The 21,975-nt window shown below is 40.0% G+C and overlaps 1 protein-coding gene across 2 annotated transcripts in view; it reads right to left on the bottom strand.

Annotated features, from left to right (window-relative positions):
- The window catches only part of LOC101851542 (ataxin-7-like protein 3), a 22,676-nt gene extending 3,275 nt beyond the window's left edge, over positions 1 to 19,401 (bottom strand). Inside the window, exons 1-10 of one of the 2 annotated variants that reach the window (XM_005111244.3) lie at positions 19,089 to 19,401; positions 16,342 to 16,457; positions 13,919 to 13,935; positions 10,437 to 10,605; positions 9,811 to 9,905; positions 8,499 to 8,570; positions 5,807 to 5,986; positions 2,791 to 2,816; positions 1,095 to 1,138; positions 289 to 357 (exon numbers count right to left, since the gene is read on the bottom strand). In XM_005111244.3, the coding sequence (XP_005111301.1) occupies positions 289 to 357; positions 1,095 to 1,138; positions 2,791 to 2,816; positions 5,807 to 5,986; positions 8,499 to 8,570; positions 9,811 to 9,905; positions 10,437 to 10,605; positions 13,919 to 13,935; positions 16,342 to 16,457; positions 19,089 to 19,142 (842 nt within the window). In that variant the 5' untranslated portion in view covers positions 19,143 to 19,401. The remainder of the gene's footprint in view (positions 1 to 288; positions 358 to 1,094; positions 1,139 to 2,790; positions 2,817 to 5,806; positions 5,987 to 8,498; positions 8,571 to 9,810; positions 9,906 to 10,436; positions 10,606 to 13,918; positions 13,936 to 16,341; positions 16,458 to 19,088) is intronic. The other variant, XM_005111245.3, reaches the window with a different exon arrangement.
- Between the last annotated feature and the right edge of the window lie 2,574 nt (positions 19,402 to 21,975).

Here is a 21,975-nt window from a genome sequence, read left to right as displayed (position 1 = left end):
CTTAAATTACTTGGTAAAGCATTCCACATCTTGGGGCCTTGGTATTCAAATGTCCTTTCACCCATTGTTTTAAGTTTCATAGATGGTAAAATAAATTTCTTTTTGTCAGCTGATGACCTTAAACTGCGAGTTGGAATGTACAGTCTTAACAGATTTGATAAATATGATGGTGCATTATCATTCAAACATTTGTGACATAGGGTAGCCAACTTGTGCACAATTCTTTTTTCAATAGGAAGCCAAAGCAATGTCCGTAAAAGAGGTTTGGCAGAGTCTTCCAGTATTTACCTTTGCCTCAACAGCTGTTGTCTCACTTGTCTGCGCTGTTCGTCTGTGTGCTGAACACATTTACCCGTCCTGGATAGAGAAAAAGTAACTAGTAGTACAGACACAATGACAGGGACAGTCCTGACACACAGCCTCGCTTTTCCCTTCCCTCCTATTCAAGAACTGCCTTCACTAAAAGTGCTCTCAAGTTCAAATCGCTCATCAGAATTTTTCAAAACTTCACATAAAGCGTTTCAGAAAGTTTTACAACTTTTCTTTCATAGTCAGAATAAAGACGAATTAACAGCATCTGATAATTTATGTTTTGCGTCTCAGAAGCTGAGAAAACGCTCCATCTTCTTGTGAAGGATCAATAATAAAGTCTTATCGTATTTTGTATCCCAGACATACCTGTGACTTTGTGACTGAACGGACACAAAGCTTCACAGTATAGGATTAAACTAGACAGCCGGGCCTGGGGACATTTGAACCCCCACACCTCCTTTCCATCGCACTCCCTGGCCTCCACCTCCACCCTCCCCCCACTTTCCATCTCACTCCCCCCCCCCCCCAATTACTCACAATGTACACATCTTAGGGTGTTTTGAGATCAATCAAACACACTCTCTCTCTCTCTCTCTCTCTCTCTCTCTCTCTCTCTCTCTCTCTCTCTCTCTCTCTCTCTCTCTCTCTCTCTCTCTCTCTCTCTCTCTCTCTCTCTCTCTCTCTCTCTCTCTCTCTCTCTCTCTCTCACACACACAGGCACACACACACACACACACACACACCTCTCCCCCCCCCCCCCCCCCACCCCCAAAAACACTCACCGTGTACACATCTTCTTAGTGTGCTCAGAAATCACGCCACAGCTCTGAGGAGAAGAAAAGGACAAGAGGCGTGTCTCACACTTCATGTGGAAAGCCAGGGCCAGGTGTTTGTGCAAAAAGAAGCTCCTCCACACAATAACCGTCTCTAGTTTTGTTTTAGAAGGAGTTTTACGGCACTCACTCCAATCAATGAGTTGAGGAGGGGAGATCAATCCACAATCTTCCAACTTAGAACACAACATGTACCCCTCAACCAACATCTCAACCGAATTGGAGTAAAGCAGTCTGCTGCCTGCCCACTATGTGACTACCCCTCAGAGACAGTGGAACATCATCTGTTCTTCTGTAGAAAACTAACTGATTTAAGGGGATGTTTTCTTCCCAAGCTACCCCACACATCTAACTGCCTCTACTCCTCAAGACAACAATTAGAACAGACATGCAGCTATTACCGAATGGCATCATGCAGAAGAGTTAACGCTCAGATGCTACTGGATCGCTAACAACAACAACAACAACGGCACTCACAACAACAAATATATACATCTTATGAGTGCCGAAGATTTGAGGTGTGATTAGAGAGCAGTAGATTTGTCTAAAGTGTGATACTTTCTCTTTTTTTTTTCTCCCTGCAGAAATTTACTTAGAAATTTTTTTAAAATATACATTCATAGAAGGCAAACTGAAAACTGTACATTACTTTGTGACTGTGGTGATATCAGGCAATCATAATAATGGTGAAACCGAAGAAACTGTGTCTTTTCCCCCCCCGACATGCTGGGCAACTGTCGTCTAATTATAGGGGGACTCAACACTATGCGGATTTTTACTGAAAAAAGTTCATCAAAGGCACAAAAAATGTGAGGCAGCGCGGTGGAATCAGGCTGTGGTCAAGTACAGTGTGGTGGAATCAGGCTGTCCTCAATGTTTGGTCAAGTACAGTTATTGGAATCATCTTAAAGCTTGTTCACTTGTCTTTATTTGGATGTAAAAAATATCCATTTATCTTGAATACAAGCCAAGATATTTGCGAAAGAAGGAGGTGGGGGTCACCTGTTTTCTGAGGTAAAATTAGTGAGAAATTGTCTGACAAAGATTAGTTATTTCCTCAGCTTAAGAGTCCCTGGTAACTGAAAATTTATGATTTTGTGCCTTTAATCAACATTTTTCAGAAAAATCCACACAGAAATGAGTTCTTAAATGGGCATGAAAGGTGTTGAGCCAAAAAAGAAAAATTTGATAAAAATTCACAAACCTGTGGAGAAATGAAAGTTTCTCCACTTTGATTATTTTGACGAGAGCCTGATTCCACCACGCTGCCTCACATATGTACATTTGCAGCTTCCAAGGACACTCAAGCTTTGGAAGTCACCAAACTTTGGGCAACCATTTTCTCGCCAGTTTGACCTGTGAAACCAGCACTGCCAAGAGCGAAATGCTCGCAGCTAAAGGGATTTGAAAACAACAACAACCTCTGAAACCGATCACCCCTATCTCCTTTATTTACAAATATCCCGACTTCTATTTAAGACAGACTGGTATCTTTTTCACCAAATGCAAGACAAATGAACGAGCTTTAAGATGATACCAATATCTCCATACGCCCAACATCGATGAGCACCAGATTCCACCAAGTGGTGACCCAAATAATACAATATCTAAACCTCACAACCCCATCCAGCAGTAGAAGACTCACCGTCAACAACAGAGCTTTCCTCTCCTCTGAGGAAAAAAAAAAACTAGAAACAAAAACATTCAGTGAGCCATCAGAATAAAAATATGTTGCTCTTTTACTTTACTTCACTTTACTTTTGCGATCCAGCGGCCATTTGGGTTCTAGCCCTTCGGTCTGTCGATATGGCAAAGAATTTACAGGTTTTTATCAGCTGTGCTTTGTCGCTGTATAGAGTACTTCCAATGTCTGGGAAATATGTTGCACAAAAACAGTTTTCTCAACGAGTTGGAGGGCTCAACATAACTCCAGTGGCACTTTTTTTTTTTTTGAAGCATGGGACTAGATACAGCGAAACCTGCTCTAAAAGCCACATGTTCAAGACAATCACGTGTACAAACGACCGCTTCCCACTTCTCTATTTGCAGTTTTTCTTTCAAATATCATAATGGCACTGTCCAAGACATTCATATTTCTAAGACAACCACTTTTCTCCTCTAGAACGGGTGACCGTCCTGGACAATTTCAACCGTATCTAAAAAAACAAATGGTCCTGTGACTGTAGGTTTATTTTAAGTCTCTTTAAGAAGAGGAATTTGATTAACAATCTTGATTTGGAAAGTGAGCACAATTCTAGACCCCAAACTATTGGTGGTGACACAGCACACACCACCACTCAAACAATACGTCTTTGTTTGTTTGTTTGTTTGAGTAAAGAGAAGCACATCGACTCAATAATGGTCATTTAGTGCCGGGGGAAAAAGTAAGACAGACAGACAGACAGAAACAGCTCAGGATACGCCTTCGAGCATGGACATCTCATAAGGAAGGAACTATCATCATGTCTATTTTTAACTAGACCAATATTATTATAAACATGAATTTGGTGGACTGGACCCCTCACATTAGGTACCAGAAACTAAATTTTCAAAGTAGCTGTATGCCAAATGTATCAGTTCCTATGAAATGCCTCTATCTCCTGATAATTTTGGTACCATTCTTTAATCTCTCAGTCAATTTTTAAGAAAATGGTAGCTGTTTAAAATTTGATCAAATTTGCTAAAGTCGTTAACTGGCTACAACCCCATGTTTGACAGATAATAAAAGAGTACGAAGTTCACCAACCATCTCATTTCTCCACATTGACAGAGTACAATCACTATAACATAGACATGGAGCTTAATTTTTCAAGACAGTAAGATCATTACAAATCATTTATCGCCTCAAACACGATGATCTGTCATTATTTCGACAAAAACAGAGAGTGTTGACCCGGCCGGCCCCGCACCGCCTCTATACTGAAGTGTACCGAGTGCTCCCCGCGTGGGGGGTCACATGCTCTCCGAGTTTCGCGGAAGGATTGATACAAAATAATTCCAAGCCGATTACTTCATTCTGATAGAAACTGAACTGATCTTACTATTGGTACCTTTTTTGAGCCGGTATTTTACATATTTCGTGTATTTAATGATCTTTGAAAACTTTGATGGTATTTTTAAAGGTTTTCTATTTAAACGTCAAAGGCAAAAAATATACAATGGGAAAGCCTGTCCAAAGCTCTACAGTTCTCTGCCAATGAAAGGACAGTATTTAATCATCAATCTTTCTGTGAAACATTTCAATGCACGGTGTCAAGTTTTTAACCGGCCGACAATGCGTTCTGACCGAGAGGGGCTTCGCTTTCCACAGCGATTCTCCAACTTGTAATAATTGGACATATGAACAACTTACACCTTTGTAACGAGGAAAAGATGAACTTTTTCAAGGAGTAAAACACTTAGTGCTTTATAGCGAAAGAGCAAAGAAATAGCGATCTAAATTACCCCGGTTTCATCGATACCCAGGCGCTCGGAAGGCCGCGAGGCCGTGTTTTCACTACCTACTCACATACGGAATCACGACATCTAAAACTCCAATCAGCCAGAAGAGCACACCTCGCGTTGTCTCCATCCATCCCCTCCCACCAGAACAACACAGAGTGCGCCGTTTTCACATCTCCTAATTAAATACACATTTCCATCCAGTCTTCCAAATTATTGGATCATGATTTTTCTCAAATTAATTTTGTTTGGTAGCTGGCCTCCAGGAGTGCGAGGCGAAGTTATGTGCACATTGGCAAATAAATGAATGAGTTACAATAGTTTTGAGGCAGACCACAGAAAGTCAACAGAAAGAAAGAAGCTCTACGACATTCAACCCTTGTCTACTGAGCAATCAAAAAAAATATGGAGTCACATTTTTTTTTTCTTGTGAAGTCAGTGATATCATACAAAAATGTCTAAAAAATAGTTATAACTGACCGACGGTAATAGATTCATAGATAAAAGTGCTGTAATAGGACAAAGTCCCAACCAATGGTCAAAGATTTGTAGAGATAAGTGCCCTGTAAAAGGACAAAATATTGACCAACAGTCATAGATTCGTGAATAAGTGTGCGGTAATAGGACAAAGTACTCACCGACAGTCATACATTCGTAGATGAGAGCCCTGTATTAGGACAAAGTACTCACCGACAGTCATACATTCGTAGATGAGAGCTCTGTATTAGGACAAAGTACTCAATGACAGTCATACATTTGTAGATGAGAGCCCTGTATTAGGACAAAGTACAGAGTAAGAGTCTTAGATTCTAGGACAAAGTATTGCCCACAGTCATAGATTCGTAGATAAGCGCATTGAAGGGGGACAAAGTACTGACCGATGGTCAAAGACTCGTAGATGAGAGCGCTGTAATATTATAGGACAAAGCACTCACCCACGGTCATAGACTCGTACATAAGTGAACTGCAATATTATAGGACAAAGTACTCACCCACGGTCATAGACTTGTACATAAGTGAGCTGCAATATTATAGGACAAAGTACTCACCCACGGTCATAGACTTGTACATAAGTGAACTGCAATATTATAGGACAAAGCACTCACCCACGGTCATAGACTCGTACATAAGTGAGCTGCAATATTATAGGACAAAGTACTCACCCACGGTCATAGACTCGTACATAAGTGAGCTGTAATATTATAGGACAAAGTACTCACCCACGGTCATAGACTCGTACATAAGTGAGCTGTAGGGCGGCTCCGCATGGTCTCTGGTCCCCGACAGCTCACTTCCAGGAACGCTTGTGGCGCCAGAGCTGTTGGTGGCTGATTGGCTGTTGGCTGCTGCTGCTGCTGTTGCTGCTGCTGATGCTGCATTGGCCTGGCTGTTGTTATTTCCTGTCAGAAGGACATGGGGAGAATTAGGTTGTCATCTTATTGATACTGACTCATGGCTGTATGGTGGTGGAGATAGAGGCTTGAGGGGGGGGGGAGTGTTCGCTGCCTAAAAATTAAAAAGTGGTAACTAAAATTTTTTGCCATTTGGACTAACCATGACCATGACCATGACGTTAGAAATGGAATGTTCCATCAGCTCTAGCAAAATCCTAAGATTATTTGGAGCCGTTACGAAGATATTCAAAGAACTGCATTTGAAAAAGCTTGACCACGATGTAAAACTCAATACGTTAAACTTCAACATTTCTTGAAACTAGGTGCTGGACAGAAATAACTTGGAATTCCTAGGGTAGTGTGGACATGTGTGTGTGTGTGAGTGAGTATATGTGTGTGTGTGTGTGTGTGTAGTGCATGTGTGTGTGTGTGTAGTGCATGTGTGTGTCTGTGTGCGTGCAAAGAATGGGTGGGGGGGGGGGGGGGGGAACAGACACAGAGGAAAACAAGGAGAGAGAGAAACATAGAGATTGAAACTGTCCAGAAGAAAGAGAGAGAAATGGAGTGAAAGAGAAAACAAAAGACAAAAAGAGATAAATGGAGAGAAAGAGACAGACTGACTAGTGACGTTACATAAATATTCCAGAGACATGCCAGACAGGTAAATCTCAACATATATTCCATTTTCTGTTTTAAATAAAACAACACTTTCCTGCAACATTTTTAAAAAATAAAGGAGTTTTTTAGTCCCCATCGACACGAGTTAGATCATTTAAGAGGCAGGCTTCCAACCCTGCCTATCAGGGCCAACAAGCGCTAAAAGGGATACGACATCCGAGCACAAAAGAGCATAAAAATTGACCCCGACCCCACTCGAGAATCAAACTTGTGTCTCCTATGTGTGACAGCAAAGTGTCTACCCACTACACGGTAGTCGCCGGTATAATATTCTTTCTATGGTAGTATGGGGTTTTACGGCGCTCACAAATGCTAAGGGGTATATATTCTATCACGCCGTGTTGTACTGAGTAAAGAGAAGCACGTGTCGTCACAAAATGGTCATTTAGTGCAGGGGGAAAAGTGAGACTGACAGAAACGACAGAGTGAAGGTTAGAAACAAGTAGGACCTGTCAGTGTGAGTTGAGTACAGAGCAGCACATCAACACAAAGGCAGTCATGTAATGCAGAGTTGTACAGACAGACGGACGGACGGACGGACAGACAGACAGACAGACAGACAGGCAGGCAGGCAGGCAGGCAGGCAGACAGACAGACAGACAGACAGACAGACAGACAGACAGACAGACAGACAGACAGACAGACAGAACAAAGTTAAGGCAAACAAGTTGGACCTGCCACTGGTGTCATATCTAGTAATCCTGGGAGCACTCAATAATAATAATAATAATAATAACAATATCAATAATAAAATAAATTATAATAATAATAATAATAATAATAATAATAACAATAATAATAATTTTTTTTTTTAAACAATAGTAATAATAACAAACAAAAAACAATAATAACAATAACAATAATAATAATAACGATAATAACTACATGTAAAATAACAATAACAATAATAATAATAATAGCTCGTCCAGCAATGTCTGACAACGATCAATACATCCGCAGAGTAGAATATTTCTCCCGCAAAATAGAAGAATTGGAACAATATAAAGGTTGCGATGACTTGAGGCTTCTGCTGTGGCCGATGAGACCAATTCTGGCAGAGAAAGGTTTGCCACGTTCTGAACATTCCAACATTGGAACACTTTTTGTGGATGCGCGCAGCTTGCGGGCTTCTCTCTAGGTCTCAGCATTTCCTGTTCGTCTTTTGTTTTTGTAAAGTGTTTTACGGCACTCGCAACTGCATAAGGTCATATGAGCGCGCGGGACACACCTAATATTTTCAGTTGGTAGGAAATTTTGAATTTTGCCCGGGTGGCGGCCGAAGCCTACTCTTAACGATTTTAGACCACAAAGGGATCTTTAACGTGCGCAACTTGCACACGGGCCCTCCGAGATTTTTCGCCCTTGTCCGAGAAGGCTAGGTGTAGATCTTTCCTACCAGAAGATCAGGGCTGTGGCAGAAAGACAGCAGTAAGGAGGAGCCTAGGAGTAGCAGTAGAAAGGCTGCAGAAAGAGTCAGGAGCCCAGAGGAGGGGGCAAAGGAGGTGAGGCGGTGGGGGCAGAAAGTGGAAATGAAAGCAGACAACACAACATTGCTGGAGAGCAGGAAAGGAGGTGAAAGGAGACAATTTTTAGAGGAAAAAATTTTTCGGTCTCTATCCGCATTGGAACCCGGGACCTTTGGAATGAGAGGCCAACGCCTTAACGTCTAGGCCACGAGAGCCCCCATTTCTTGTTCGTGAAGCGCTCAATGGCGCAGAGAGAACAGAGCTATACCAGGCCCGGCACAGATCTTCTCTCCCCTCGTGAGTTAACAAAACAAAACGAAACAAAACAGAACAGGAAACAGTGAACTGCGGGACATCTGCACAAGTCTGCTTACTACCGTTTCGAAGTTTCACTAGACGCCGATTCCTCGGGGAGTTGGACATTTTGTCTTTCTTGAGCTTCCGCACTGAAATACGAGCACAGAAAAGGGAAACATTATTGTCAATAGCCGTCCTTCTCAAAGTCTTGTTTCTTTTTAAAGAGTTTTACAGCACTAAAGCATTATCTATAACATTATCAACGGCTGTCCTTCTCAAATCCTTGTTTCTTTTGTAAGAGTTTTACAGCACTAAAGCATTATCTCTGGATGTCCATTTCAAAGCTTTGTTTGTTGTGTCTGACAAGAGTTTTACGGTACTAAAACATTAGCTATTGCTCTCTTTCTCAAAGTTATGTTTATTCGTTTGGTTAAAAGTTTTACAGCACCCAATCATAATCTGTAGCTATTCTTTTCCATCAGTCTCCACAACTCCAGTAGATTAAGTAACGAATCAAAGGGGTCAAATAAATATATACTATAAATATACACAAATAAAAACGAATATTTTCACACCCTTTACGATAAGCCCTGTAGGACGTGACAAAAATAGAATTCAAGAGAAAAATTCAGATTTTAAGCAAATCCGATCAGCATTCTTCAAGGTGGGTTTTTTAAAAAATCAGAGAAACTCTGATTTACTTGGAGAAGATGATCAGTCTCAGCTTGTGGAAGCAGTCCCAACTCTTCACCTCCCAACGTTCCCATGACAACTGTCACCATCCACACAAACACTGCTACAACGACAGCGGAGAAGGAAGCAAAGAGCTGAACACTTTTTTGGCAAATCCGACTCCCAAATTCTTCAAAGGGTAAAAAAAAAAGGTGGAGAGCTCTGATTTTATCAAGTAACGAAAGTCACTTAGCCAGCCAGCCAGCCTCCAGAGCTTACAACACCAAGCACTCAGGCTATAAAGGAAGAGGAAGGCCACGCAAAAGATGGATTGAGGGAGTCAAGGAAACCCTGAGAAATCATAATATCCCAATTGAAAGAGCTGCGGAGCTGGCCTACCATAGAAAACTACATCTCCCCTCCACACTAATCTTAACAGCGACAGAGGATGAAAAAGTACAAGTAAGTAACTCAGCAGGCGTGCTATAATCGTGCAACAGCAACAACGTACATCTCTTAGACTCGGAGCATAGTTAAACAACAACAACGTACATCTCTTAGACTCGGAGCATAGTTAAACAACAACAACGTACATCTCTTAGACTCGGAGCATAGTTAAACAGCAACAACGTACATCTCTTAGACTCGGGAGCATAGTTAAACAACAACAACGTACATCTCTTAGACTCGGAGCATAGTTAAACAACAACAACGTACATCTCTTAGACTCGGGAGCATAGTTCCAGTCGTTGTCGTTCTCATCCTCCTGGCCGCTCTCCTCACTGCCCCCGTGCTTCTGATTGTTGGCAATCCTGTTGGAGGGGGGGGATAGATGCACAATGGGGGGAAACATCTCTGAAACATTCAGCTGAGACAGCAATTTCGATTTGCGTGTAATTAATCATAATAATAATAATGATAATTTTAAAAGTATATGTGTATATATATCGTCACAACATTAGCAGAAAGGCACATCTCATTTTTGCTACTGTTGAAATAAAAGGGAAAAAAATGTTTAAATAGACTTCGTCATCTAATAATGGTAAAACTTGCCCTGCATGTTTCTTTTGGGACTACCAACGCATTTATCTTTTTGGGTTTTACCAAATTTTAATGATAGATACAGTACCAACAAACAAGATATAAAAGGCTAGTGGCATTATGGCACAACTCACACCAGAGCGCCCGCCAACCACCCACTTATTGTGTTGCAAGTGCCGGAAAACAGTAACTAAAACAAAGTTGAAACACGGAATGTTTGGGTAAGCTTTCACGTCTTTCATACAATCTGCCCGCTATGACAGGACCAAATCATGACGACCAAAAATGCCGCACTCACTGACCTGCGACTGGCGATTCGAGAAGAGTTCCTGCCCATGCCCATGCACTTCTCCAGGTGAGGAGCGAACCGGGAGGCTGCCAGATTGCGCTGGCAATTTGGGCACACACATTCATAGTTCTTCTTTGAAGGAACCTGGCCAAGAACGTCCATTCCAGGCCGGTCAATAATAGCTGCAAACAACGTAAAACCAAAAATGAAAAACATTGAATTTGAATCTGTTGACACAGGACTACTTTAGCATTACAAAGTTCTATCTGACATTTTTGGCCGTTTTGAGTTACTAAGACCATGATGTCAGAAGCCAAATGATCTATTTGCACTGTCAAAACATAATAATATTCCTTTTTATCAAGATATTCAAAGAATTGCATTTAAAAAAAGCTTCTCCTTCTTTCCTATCAAACATCTATCGTCCTTATCTCCCCTTCTTCATTTTTATGTTTGTTACTCTCTTGTAACACCTCTTATCTTCTGGCGCTCATATGACCTTATGCAGTTGCGAGTGCCGTAAAACCTCTACTAAAACAAACAAAAAGGCTTGACATATTGATCATATTGTGAAACTGAAAAATTTTTACGTCAAATTTCTCAAAACTAGGTCGGCTACTGAGCAGACATTATTTACTTCTGAGGCAGCAACTTGGCTCAGTATAAGAATATTTGTGAGGCAGCGTGGTGGAATCAGGCTCTCGTCAATTTTGGGGCATTTAGAGTTATTGGTATCATCTTAAAGCTTATTCACTTGTCTTTATTTGGATGAAAAAAATATCCATTTATCTTGAATACAAGTCGAGATATTTGCAAAAGAAAGAGGTGCGTGTCACTTGTTTTCAGAGGAAAATTAGTGAGAAAATGGCCGCCAAAGATTAGTTATTTCCTTAGCTTAAGAGTCTGTGGTAACTAAAGATTTACATTTTTTGTGCCTTTAATCAACGTTTTTCAGAAAAATCCGCACAGAAATGAGTTCTTTTCTGGGCATGAGAGGTGTTGAGCCAAAAAAAAAAAAATTGATAAAATTTCACAAACCTGTGGAAAAATGCAAGTTTCTTCACTTTGATTATTTTGACAAGAGCCTGATTCCACCACGCTGCCTCACATTTGAGAAATTTAAGAAAATTTGAGTCCTAGACGAAGCTTAGATAAAATTAGAACTCCGTCGATCGTGAACTCGCATTATCTATCAAATCTACGAGGCTATCTATTTTCTGGATCCACATCATCAGTGGTTGAGAAGGCGGGAGAGAAAGAAACAGCCTCTCTGGCAAACAACATTGTTGATATCTGCTGTGATACTTTATTATCCCAGAGGGAGAGTTTTCTTTCAAGACCGTTACAAGACCGTAAAAACATGTATGCAGGTATACATAAATGATATATTACTCTCATTAAAATTCAATACCCGGTATATGAAAAGTTTAGTTTTAGTTTAGTTTTAGTAGAGGTTCTATGGTGCTCGCAACTGCATAAGGTCATAGGAGCCCCAGCAGATTAGACTTTAGAAGCGTTACAAGAGAGTAACAAACATAAAAAAGAAGAAGGGGAGATAAGGACGATAGATATTTGATAGGAAAGAAGAAGCAAACCACACCAGAGCACCCGCCAACCAACCACATATATATGAAAAGAAAAGTAAAGCTGACAAAAAGTATATATATCACATCAGATGCATCATTCAAACACATGCAAGAATTTAACTACAAGACCTTCAGAGTTATATAGACACATACTCGAAAGAGCAATACACACACACAAATATATATATATGCTTATTCTGACAAAAGCCTTACAGGATAGTAAAAAACACATCTGCCACTGTGTGATTTTACACATAAAACAAATCTTGTCATTTAGTGCAGGGAACAAGCAAGAGAGAAAGCCACAGACAGAAAGATATATATATTACAAAAGGCAATAAAATCATATAAAAATGACCAAACAGTGTTACTTTCAAACTGCCCAAACCCACATAGAAGCCACAGTTCAAACACACAGCAAAATAAGGGCAAAACTATCAGCTGTACAATTCCATCAGCACTATTAATTAAATATAAAAATATGTTGCAAAATAAAACACTTTTTTTTTTTTAATGAAACTACTTTAGCACCTGCTTTACATAGAGAAAGAAAAAAAAATGGAACTACATAAAAATTTATGGTTCTGGCCAGAGAGGAAAACTAAAAAGAGGTCAATTTGAAATGCACCAAAATAATGCATCTTATAAAATTAAAATTGACCTGTTTGATCTAAAACAAACTCCCAAGATGAAACATAAAGCCAAAATAGGCCCTACACGACCTTCACTGCTGACCCCAGACACAACATACACAGACAATGAATGCAAAAGATGAAAAGGAGAGAAAGATGACCAACAATGATACATTAAAAAAACGATAACCAAGAGACGGGTTACATAAACGATGATGACGAACCATGAAAAAGAGAAAAAGTTGATGAGCAATGAAAATGAGAAAAAGACGACGAAAAACCATAAAATATAACCCAGATACGGCATACATAAACGACGATGACGAACAACGTAAAGTGTGCAGTGCACCATGGCAAAGCACTACAAATAAGTTTCATATATGCAGGATACAAACTCAGAGCTTACATTCGTATGGGATAAAGCGCTCTCTATAAATGCAAATATTATTACTATATGTGAGGCAGCGTGGTGGAATCAGGCTCTCGTCAAAATAATCAAAATGAAGAAACTTGCATTTTTCCGCAGGTTTGTGAATTTTTATCAAATTTTTGTTTATCGGCTCAACACCTTTCATGCCCATTAAAGAACTAATTTCTGTGTGGATTTTTCTGGAAAACGTTGATTAAAGGCACATAAAATGTAAATTTTCAGTTACCACGGACTCTTAAGCTAAGGAAATAACGTTGCACTAGGGTTGTTTGCCATTATTGTATATAATAAAGCAAACGTAGGAACTCCGTTTCTAAATGAAGAAGGGTAATTTAATGATGAAAATAATATGAGGTCTGCCCTCTCTGGCTTCACTGACAAGACTAAATAAATCATAATGAGCATGAGTACATGTGATTGAAACAGGAAGGAGGAGTGAGTAAAGATCACTAAGATCAGACAATCTTTGTTGTGAGGGTAGATAAATAAAAGTACAATTACAGGGACATAATTCAACATGTTAATATAGGGACCAACAATCCAGGATTTATTGTTTCCCTTCTGTATATTGATAAAAGCAATCTAATTGTCTAACATAACTAATCTTTGGAGGCCATTTTCTCACTTATTTTACCTCCGAAAACAGGTGACCCACACCTCCTTCTTTTGCAAATATCTCGACTTGTATTCAACATAAATGGTTATTTTTTTCATCCAAATAAAGACAAGTGAACAAGCTCTAAGATGATACCAATAACTCTACATGTCTAAAAATTGAAGAGAGCCTGATTCCACCACGCTGCCTCACATATATTATTATATTATTATATCTAAGATGTGCACTCACCATACTCTGTGTCAGATCTGAAACACACAGAAGTAAAACTCCACTTACAACACAAATATTATAAATTAATTGCATAAAACAAAGATTGAGGTTAAATTTGTACTAAGAGACCTAGATGCACACGATGTATCTGGTGGGGACTTAAAGAGAAAGTAACTGCACAATTTGTGCATACCTCCAGATTTGAAGGCTGACTGTCAGCGAAAGCAAAGAAGAAGAAAATACATAGTATAACCCGGATAGGTCAAACACAGATTATTCGAAATCTCGCATCCGTCAGAGTCTGCGGTACCGTTTTTTTCTACTTCTTTATCTTTGTAAGAAAATTACGCGAAGCTCAAGCACAAACACGGAATAGTCTAACTAATTACGCCCCCGTAGAGGTCTAAAGTCAATGTTCTTTGAGGTGCACTTGAGACAAAATAACAATTTTTTTTAATGGACACAGGCAAAGTCGCTATAAATAATACCACTTTTCCCCTTCCACAGAAGCAGCTAGCTGTGCTATTTTTAGAGCTCTCCTCGACACGTGTGCCCTCTGCGTGTGCCTAGGTCCAAGACCTTGCAAGGCTTGTGTGGAGAGGGCGAGAGGAAGTGTTGAGCATCGTATGATCAGCCCATCCACCCCTCTGCAAAGGACTGCGCGCTTGGTGGGAAAGGCAGGGTACGGCAGCATCGTTTTGTTGTCGTGTCGTTGACTATTGTTGCAATATGCCTATCATATACAATCAAATTGTTTAGTTTTGAAAATTTTGAAAAGGCACCGATCGATAGATGTAGACTATAGATTGCTCAAACTGACCTACACAAATAAACTATCTTGATACCGGTAGGCTCAATACCCATCGAACTCGGAAGCGTTTCTCATCATTGCTTTGCCCCTAAAGTAACAATTTTTGTTGCTTCCCTTGATTCTCTGACACAAGCGATGCCATCACTGTTCACGTATACCTCAAACAAGGGATCCCTCGAACGACAGAGGCCAGTCCCGACCAGTTTGAGATATCCGTGTTATACTGTACTAGCTGGGTTTCCCGTTCGATGAACAGACTCAAAAAAATCGATCGTCAAGTCATTGAGGGATCTGTACGCACTCCTTGTGAACGGAAGCCTCACTTGTTTACAATGCCTTTTGTCTTAGAAGACGGACTTTCCCAAGATAAGATCTAAACGAGACTAATGAAAAACTGAAAATTAAACTACAGTGACTTCAGACTCCTTAAATATAACTGTGCACCCTTTAAATGATTCTAAACCACAGTTATTTTATGGGCATCAAACGAAAAGATCACAGTCGAAATTAGCACCAAGTATAAAAAAGAAAACATGAGGCTAGATCTATACGGGTCGCACACTTAAAATAGTGCTTAGTATTGCGCGAAAATGCGCAATAGTCTCAAACGGAAGTACGACTTGAAATAAACAAATCTAGCGGATTTTCTAAAATTACAGTGACAGAAGCGTGGGCCTACAAAAGCGATCTGCGAAATAAAGAAATTCAGCTATTTGCAGCAAAACTGTCTAAAAACTTAAAAAACAAAGGGCGTCATGATCTGGAGAATATTTCAAAGAATCTTTTGGTGAAAACCGCACGTCGATCGATGCAGCCATTAAAAAGCCTTTTGGATAGCAAAATTCGGCCACCACAAATAGATAATTGATAATATATGAACAATTTTAAAACTCACTTAAAAAACACAATGCAATTCAACAGAAGAACAAAATGCTTTCCATTACTCTTGAAGTAACAAGCAGTTGTGATTATAGTCAAGTCACAGTGGCGTCGGTGGCCTAGTGGTTAGGCTCTCGGACTCGCAACCGTAAGGTCGAGGGTTCGAATCCCGTCAGGGGCCCAACGTTGTGTCCTTGGGAAAGGCACTTTGCACAAATTTTCCTCACTTCACCCAGGTGGAAATGGGTACCCGGCTATAGACAGTGAAAGATCTTGTCAGTTTGATAGTGTTTGAGCGCGTGAAATCCGCAGCTTGTACTGTATGCTTCCGCGGAAGCTGAGAATGTTTCTGAGCGTTCTCAGAGGGTCTGCTGGGGTAATAATAGTTGTAAAGCGCATAGAGCATGCTCTTGAACATGGATATGCGCTATATAAATGCAATTATTATTATTATTATTATTATTACTGCTATGGCTTAGCAACTTGACATCATATCAGCCAAACATCAAAGCCAAAACTAGACCACTTGGCAATTGATGAAAACTTAAAATGAATTCTTGCATAGACTTTTTACCTATTAATATTAAACTATGATACTATCAAGTATTCCGTCAGCTAGATTTAATTTTTTTTATCAAGGAAATCCTGGTCAATGAAAACTTCAGTCAAGCCCAATTTCATGACTCAAAAAATATCTTGAGACTCAGAATCAATGAGTACAGAAGTCTAAATACACTCAGGCTGCACTCACATGTCATCGAATCCATTCAAGAACATGGAGCCCACTTTGCAGGAGCGATGAATCTCAAAGCACAGCCCGAGAGACACTTCATCGATCAGCTCTTCCACAATACTGTCCAGGGCAGCCTGAAAAAGATACAAGAAGAACAATTATATTATTAAATAAATTCAAGTTCAAAATTCTTCAAGACCGACAGAAAACAGAAACGAAAAATGTGTGACTCCGCTCAGGAGATAGAACTGTCGAAACAGCACTACAATACACTACAACACATAGCCTTTAACAAATTACAAGGGGGAGGGGAGGGATCAGTAAAGGAACTGGACATCAAGCGGCAAAGATAATAATATCATTGACCTCAATCATAAAAGCAAAAATACACATTAAAATATAGCGAAATCAGCAGGACGAAGAAGTCTTTTCGTTGAGTAAAATTAAATTGCTCATGCACATGTAGGCCTATTTTATTATATAAAGAACATGAAACGAGAAACGAGAGTATTCGACCAGAAAATCTTTTCGCTCTTGGCCTAGCACGAGTGCTGTGAAATAATCTATATTTTCATAGTCGAGTACAATTGATTTCCAAAGTCAAAAAAATCATTCATGTTCGTCACTGTTCGTGTCCAAATAGCCACAGTCAGGGTTGTCAGTTTGCAGCCAAATCCCAGAAATTTGGCTCTTTTGAATCGTGTCTGGCCCGGGGAATTTCATTTGGCTCTCTTTCTCTTTTTTTTTTTAAGTGAGTGTTTTTTAAGGCGCTCGCAACTGCATACGGTCATATGAGCGCACTGGACACACCTAACATTTTGTTGGCAGGAAATTTTTTAATTTGCCCATGTGGCGACCGAAGCCTACTACTCTTATCGATTTAGACCACAAAGGGATCTTTAACCTGCGCAACTTGCACACGGGCCCTCCAAGACTTTTCGCCCTTGTCCGAGAAGGCTAGAGGTGTAAATCTTCCCTACCAAAAGATCAGGGGTGTGGCTGAAAGAAAGCAGTAAAGAAGGAGTCAAGGAGTAGCAGTAGAAAGGCTGCAGAGAGAGTCAGGAGCCCAGAGGAGGGGGCAAAGGAGGTGAGGAGTGGGGGCAGAAAGAGGAGACAAAAGCAGACGACAGAATAGGGCTAGAGAGCAGGAAAAGAGGTGAAAGGAGATGATTTTAGAGTAGAAAATGTTTCCGTCACTACCCGGATTCGAACCCGGGACCTTTGAAAGAGAGGCGAAAACCTTAACCTCTAGGCCACGAGAGCCCCCCTCTCTTTCTGCGCTATTCTCACCCCGAACAGAGGTGGCCTTTTTCATTAGTCATTATCATTTAATTAGGAGACTACAGTAATTTTGTCATGAACAGATCGTATAACAGTGGTTTTCAGTTTTCCATCATGATTTTGGAAGCCATTGAGTGTAATCTTGATGACATAGAACTTTGATCCAGATCTGATAGTGGTCGCTCGTTTCGGAAGTCCTCAATTGAAGAATTTAACGTGCTAAAGCGCTAAAGTTAAAGTATAAGATCACCGCCTGGCCTAGATGATTGATGATACTAGATCACTAGATCTACATTTCTTTATAAAGGAAGTGGCTATTCTCACCCGCCCGGAAGTTCTCACAAGATCTACTCCTCCCCTCTTCTATTTCTCTCTGTCTCTTTCTGAATATACTGTCTATCGGTGTGGACGATCAAATTGACCAAAACAAAGTTAAAAAATGATGTTAAAACACAAAACTATTTAATTAATTTGGTTGTCTACAAAGATGCTACGGCTATTTAACTTTTCGAATCGAGCCGAACTACGCGGGTCGCCATTTTGTTTTGCCCGGAAATTCTCGCGCTACTCCTCTCTTCTCTTTCTCTCTCTCTCTCCACTGCCCACAGACAAAATTGTACGCTTTTAGTAGGCTACAGTTGTAATGGAACGTTTGTTCACCGCACAGAATTGAAAGTGGCTATTCTCACCCGCCTGGAAGTTCTCGCAAGATCAACTCCTCCCCTCTTCTCTCTCTCTCTCTGTCTCTTTCTGAATACTGTCTATCGGTGTGGACGATCAAATTGACCAAAACAAAGTTAAAAAATGATGTTAAAACACAAAAGTGAGTTAATTTGGTTGTCTACAAAGATGCTACGGCTGTTTAACTTTTCGAATCGAGCCGAACTACGCGGGTCGCCATTTTGTTTTGCCCGGAAATTCTCGCGCTACTCCTCTCTTCTCTTTCTCTCTCTCTCTCTCCACTGCCCACAGACAAAATTGTACGCTTTTAGTAGGCTACAGTTGTAATGGAACGTTTGTTCACGGCACAGAATTCTACAATTTTTCTGTTATTACAGTGTAGAATTCTGTGGTTTAGGGTGAACGCAAAATTTGGTGAATGCGCACCGGGTGAGAATAGCCACAAGACTCGCCTGCACTATTCTCACTCCGGGTGAGAATAGAGGTGGCCCACAGAATTCTACAATTGTTCTGTTATCACTGTGTAGAATTCTGTGGTTTAGGGTGAACGCAAAATTTGTTGGCCTAGATCTAGGCTATAACATTGAACGCGCACCGGGTGAGAATAGCCAAAAGACTCGCCTGCACTATCTATTCAGTCTATTCTCACCCCGGGTGGCCTTTATAAATGCATTAGACTAGGAGGCTGGTCATAATTGCCACAAGCTACAAATTCGAAGGGGAGTGTTTATATGTAAGTTATCGGAATGTAGATCTACGCCATAGCCCGGTCATCATTCAATGCACAAAACTCTTTTGTTTACCCTCATGTCTGGATCGAAGTCTCCTTGGCCCTGGCTAATATCAGCCTCGACCATCTCGAATGTCGAATGTTATCAGGAGAACTCAACAGGATCCAGGAGCACTATTCTTCTAGGTTCAAATCAGGACACAGCTCTTTACATTCAGGTTGTCTTTGACGCTGTCGGTGGCACTGTGACAACAATATCAATCATACACCTCTGTGACTCTGTTTACGGTTTTCTGTTGTTTATTATTTCCAATTTCCACCAGCATCCCCGGTCTCGCTTTCGGTCGACAACAACAGCGTTTTTGTGGCAGGCTGTGCAATGTAGGAAGTCCACCATATGGGAATATTGTTTTATATTGTGTGAAATTTATTTTTTTTAAAGTGTATGCCCGCATGATATGATTATTTACATTTGGTAGGTTAGATTATATGTGTTGGTGAGAAAATAACACTGTCTTACGCTGTTTTTATATGCTGAAATGTTTATTGACTAAAATTTTAAAAAGTTGCCCCATTCAGGAATTCTGACAGTGAAACTGCGAGTTATAAAGAGTACGAAGTTCATTTAGCAGTGTTAGCACGGGATCGTGTTTTTAATTTTGCAATGCACTCACTGAGGTTACACAGAGACAAGGTCCTTGTAATACACTCAATGTGTTGAATACACGGTAATTAATTGATAGGTTTTTCATTAATTGAGGGGTAGTGAGGAGGTGTTGAAGATGAGATGCTCTTTGGACTTGTGGGTGGTTGGCGGATGCTCGGCTCCTTCTTTCATGTCAAACACATGCGTTTATCTCTTCTCCTTCTCTTCTTTGTATTTTACTTTCACGTTACACCTTTATTTAATCTTCGACGATTATATTTTATTATGACCTACATGTACATGTAATTGTATTAAAAATGGCGTGAAACCCTTACTAAAACTTAAACATTTCAATAGAATTGATTAGTAAATGGGTAGCCTACCTTGCAAGGGGGATATTACATTGGCCTATATTGTATGGATTGGCGCAGTTTTACTTGTTTGCTGTTTATTTTTTTATGGTCTGTATCTATTTATAAATGTTGTCAGTTCGTGAGGGCTTTTCGTTTTGTTCTGATTTGTATTTGCTTTGTTTGTTTGTTTGTTTTTTTGCCTTGTTTATTTTTGCTTTGTTTTGTCTTGCTTGGTTTCGTTGGGACCGTGGGGGAGGGGGCGCTCCCAACGCGTTAGTGATTCTATGTAGGTACTAAGTAGGTAGGCCTTGTTTAAATTTTGAATCGGATGAGGAAGGTCAGTGGAAACGGGAAAGTGACTTACGTGTAATTTTGAAAGAGTCAGGAAGGAAAAGATCTAAAAATTGTTACGACAGGGATCAAAACGCATTGTAAAAATTGATGGAGAATACATCGAATATAAGAAGATCAAAACAGAAGCTGAGACAAGGGCCCAAATCCTCAGACATGTACATGTAATAAGATACAGTTGAACAATTCTAAAAATATAGAAAGTATTAAAGTGAATGGCGAAAACATTAATAAAAACATACAGAGATATGCCGGTGACACTGTTTTTAAAGTGCGGTCAAAAATTCGTGGCGCAACTGATGTCAAATACATGTATGTCCTCAACTATCGAACATATAGATAATATAGGTTCCCCAATTTTTGCCCAATGATTTGTATTTATTTTTTCTTAACCATAAACAGGTCATTATTTTTGTAAAGACCTACTAGCTGTATTCTATAAAATTCCTAAATAAATGATAGCCAAAAAAAAAAAAAACCTAAGTGGGTGGTTTCTACAGATTTTAAAAAGTTTACAGCCGGGACAAATATCGCTTTTGAAAGCAAGTCCGTCATTTTTAGATGGAAAAGATATAAAAAAATTTATGTAGATATAGATCTAGTACTCGACGAAACCCACGTGGACCGCTCGCTGATGAATTGGAAAAAAAAAAAAACATTATATAGGGTGCCCACTACGGCTGGATCGGGCTGATCGCTCAATTCGATCGCCTGAAACTGAAAACAAACAAGTTTGTTTTTGAGGCAATCGAGTCGGGCAATCGGCCCGATCGGCCGATCCAACCCGTTTTGGGCACCCTGCATGATCTATCAAGAAAAGACAAACGCAGTTCTGAATATAGGTATTAGGGCCTTGTATATCTAGCTCTCACTGACAAAACTTTAGACAAACGAGACAATGGTAGATCCAGAGCAACGTATTTATTGGAAAACCTGAACAGATTGGTGGCAGGGAAAAAAGATATTAATATATCTCTTTTTTTTTTAGCACCCGAGCAAAGGAATGAAAAGAGAAACATGATCGCCGATGTCTGTTGCAGATATTGTAGCTGTAGGCCTACTTGATGAAGATTTTAGGGAAGGAGGAAATGACCGGTCGATGTACTGTTTGATCTGCATGTTGTTTGATTTTGTTGTTGTTTTTGTTATTGTTGTTGTTGTTTCCGTTCTTATCACTATTACTTTAATTTTTAGGTGGGGTGTGGCCCGGGATGATAATGCAAAATGCAAAAAGAAGACACAAGTGGGTCTGTTGTTGTCCCCAAGTTCCAACCGAAGACTCACTTGAACACTTCACTACTCGAGAACTCATGCAAAGTTCTATCTGTTCAAAACCAGAACACAGTTTTAAAAAAAATTGACGTCAAAGATTTTAAATTTCGAATCATGCCAAGCTTTTCGAATGCAATTCTCTGAATATTTTGATAATGACTAGATATCTAGATCTATGTGAATAATCTTGCAATTTTGATAGAGCATAGTATAGAACATTGGGTTTTTTATCCCACCGTCCTAGTAACTCAAAACGGCATAAAAATGTCAGATATAGCTTCGTGTTTTCTACTCTGAGGTTGAGACTTCACTATTTAGTTGGGGGTTGTTTTTTTTTT

This window comes from Aplysia californica, unplaced genomic scaffold (genome assembly GCF_000002075.1).
Source record: "Aplysia californica isolate F4 #8 unplaced genomic scaffold, AplCal3.0 scaffold01030, whole genome shotgun sequence".
NCBI lineage: Eukaryota > Metazoa > Mollusca > Gastropoda > Aplysiida > Aplysiidae > Aplysia > Aplysia californica.
The sequence above is the reverse complement of the archived record's forward strand: the minus strand, read 5'-3'. Positions and strand labels throughout refer to the sequence as shown.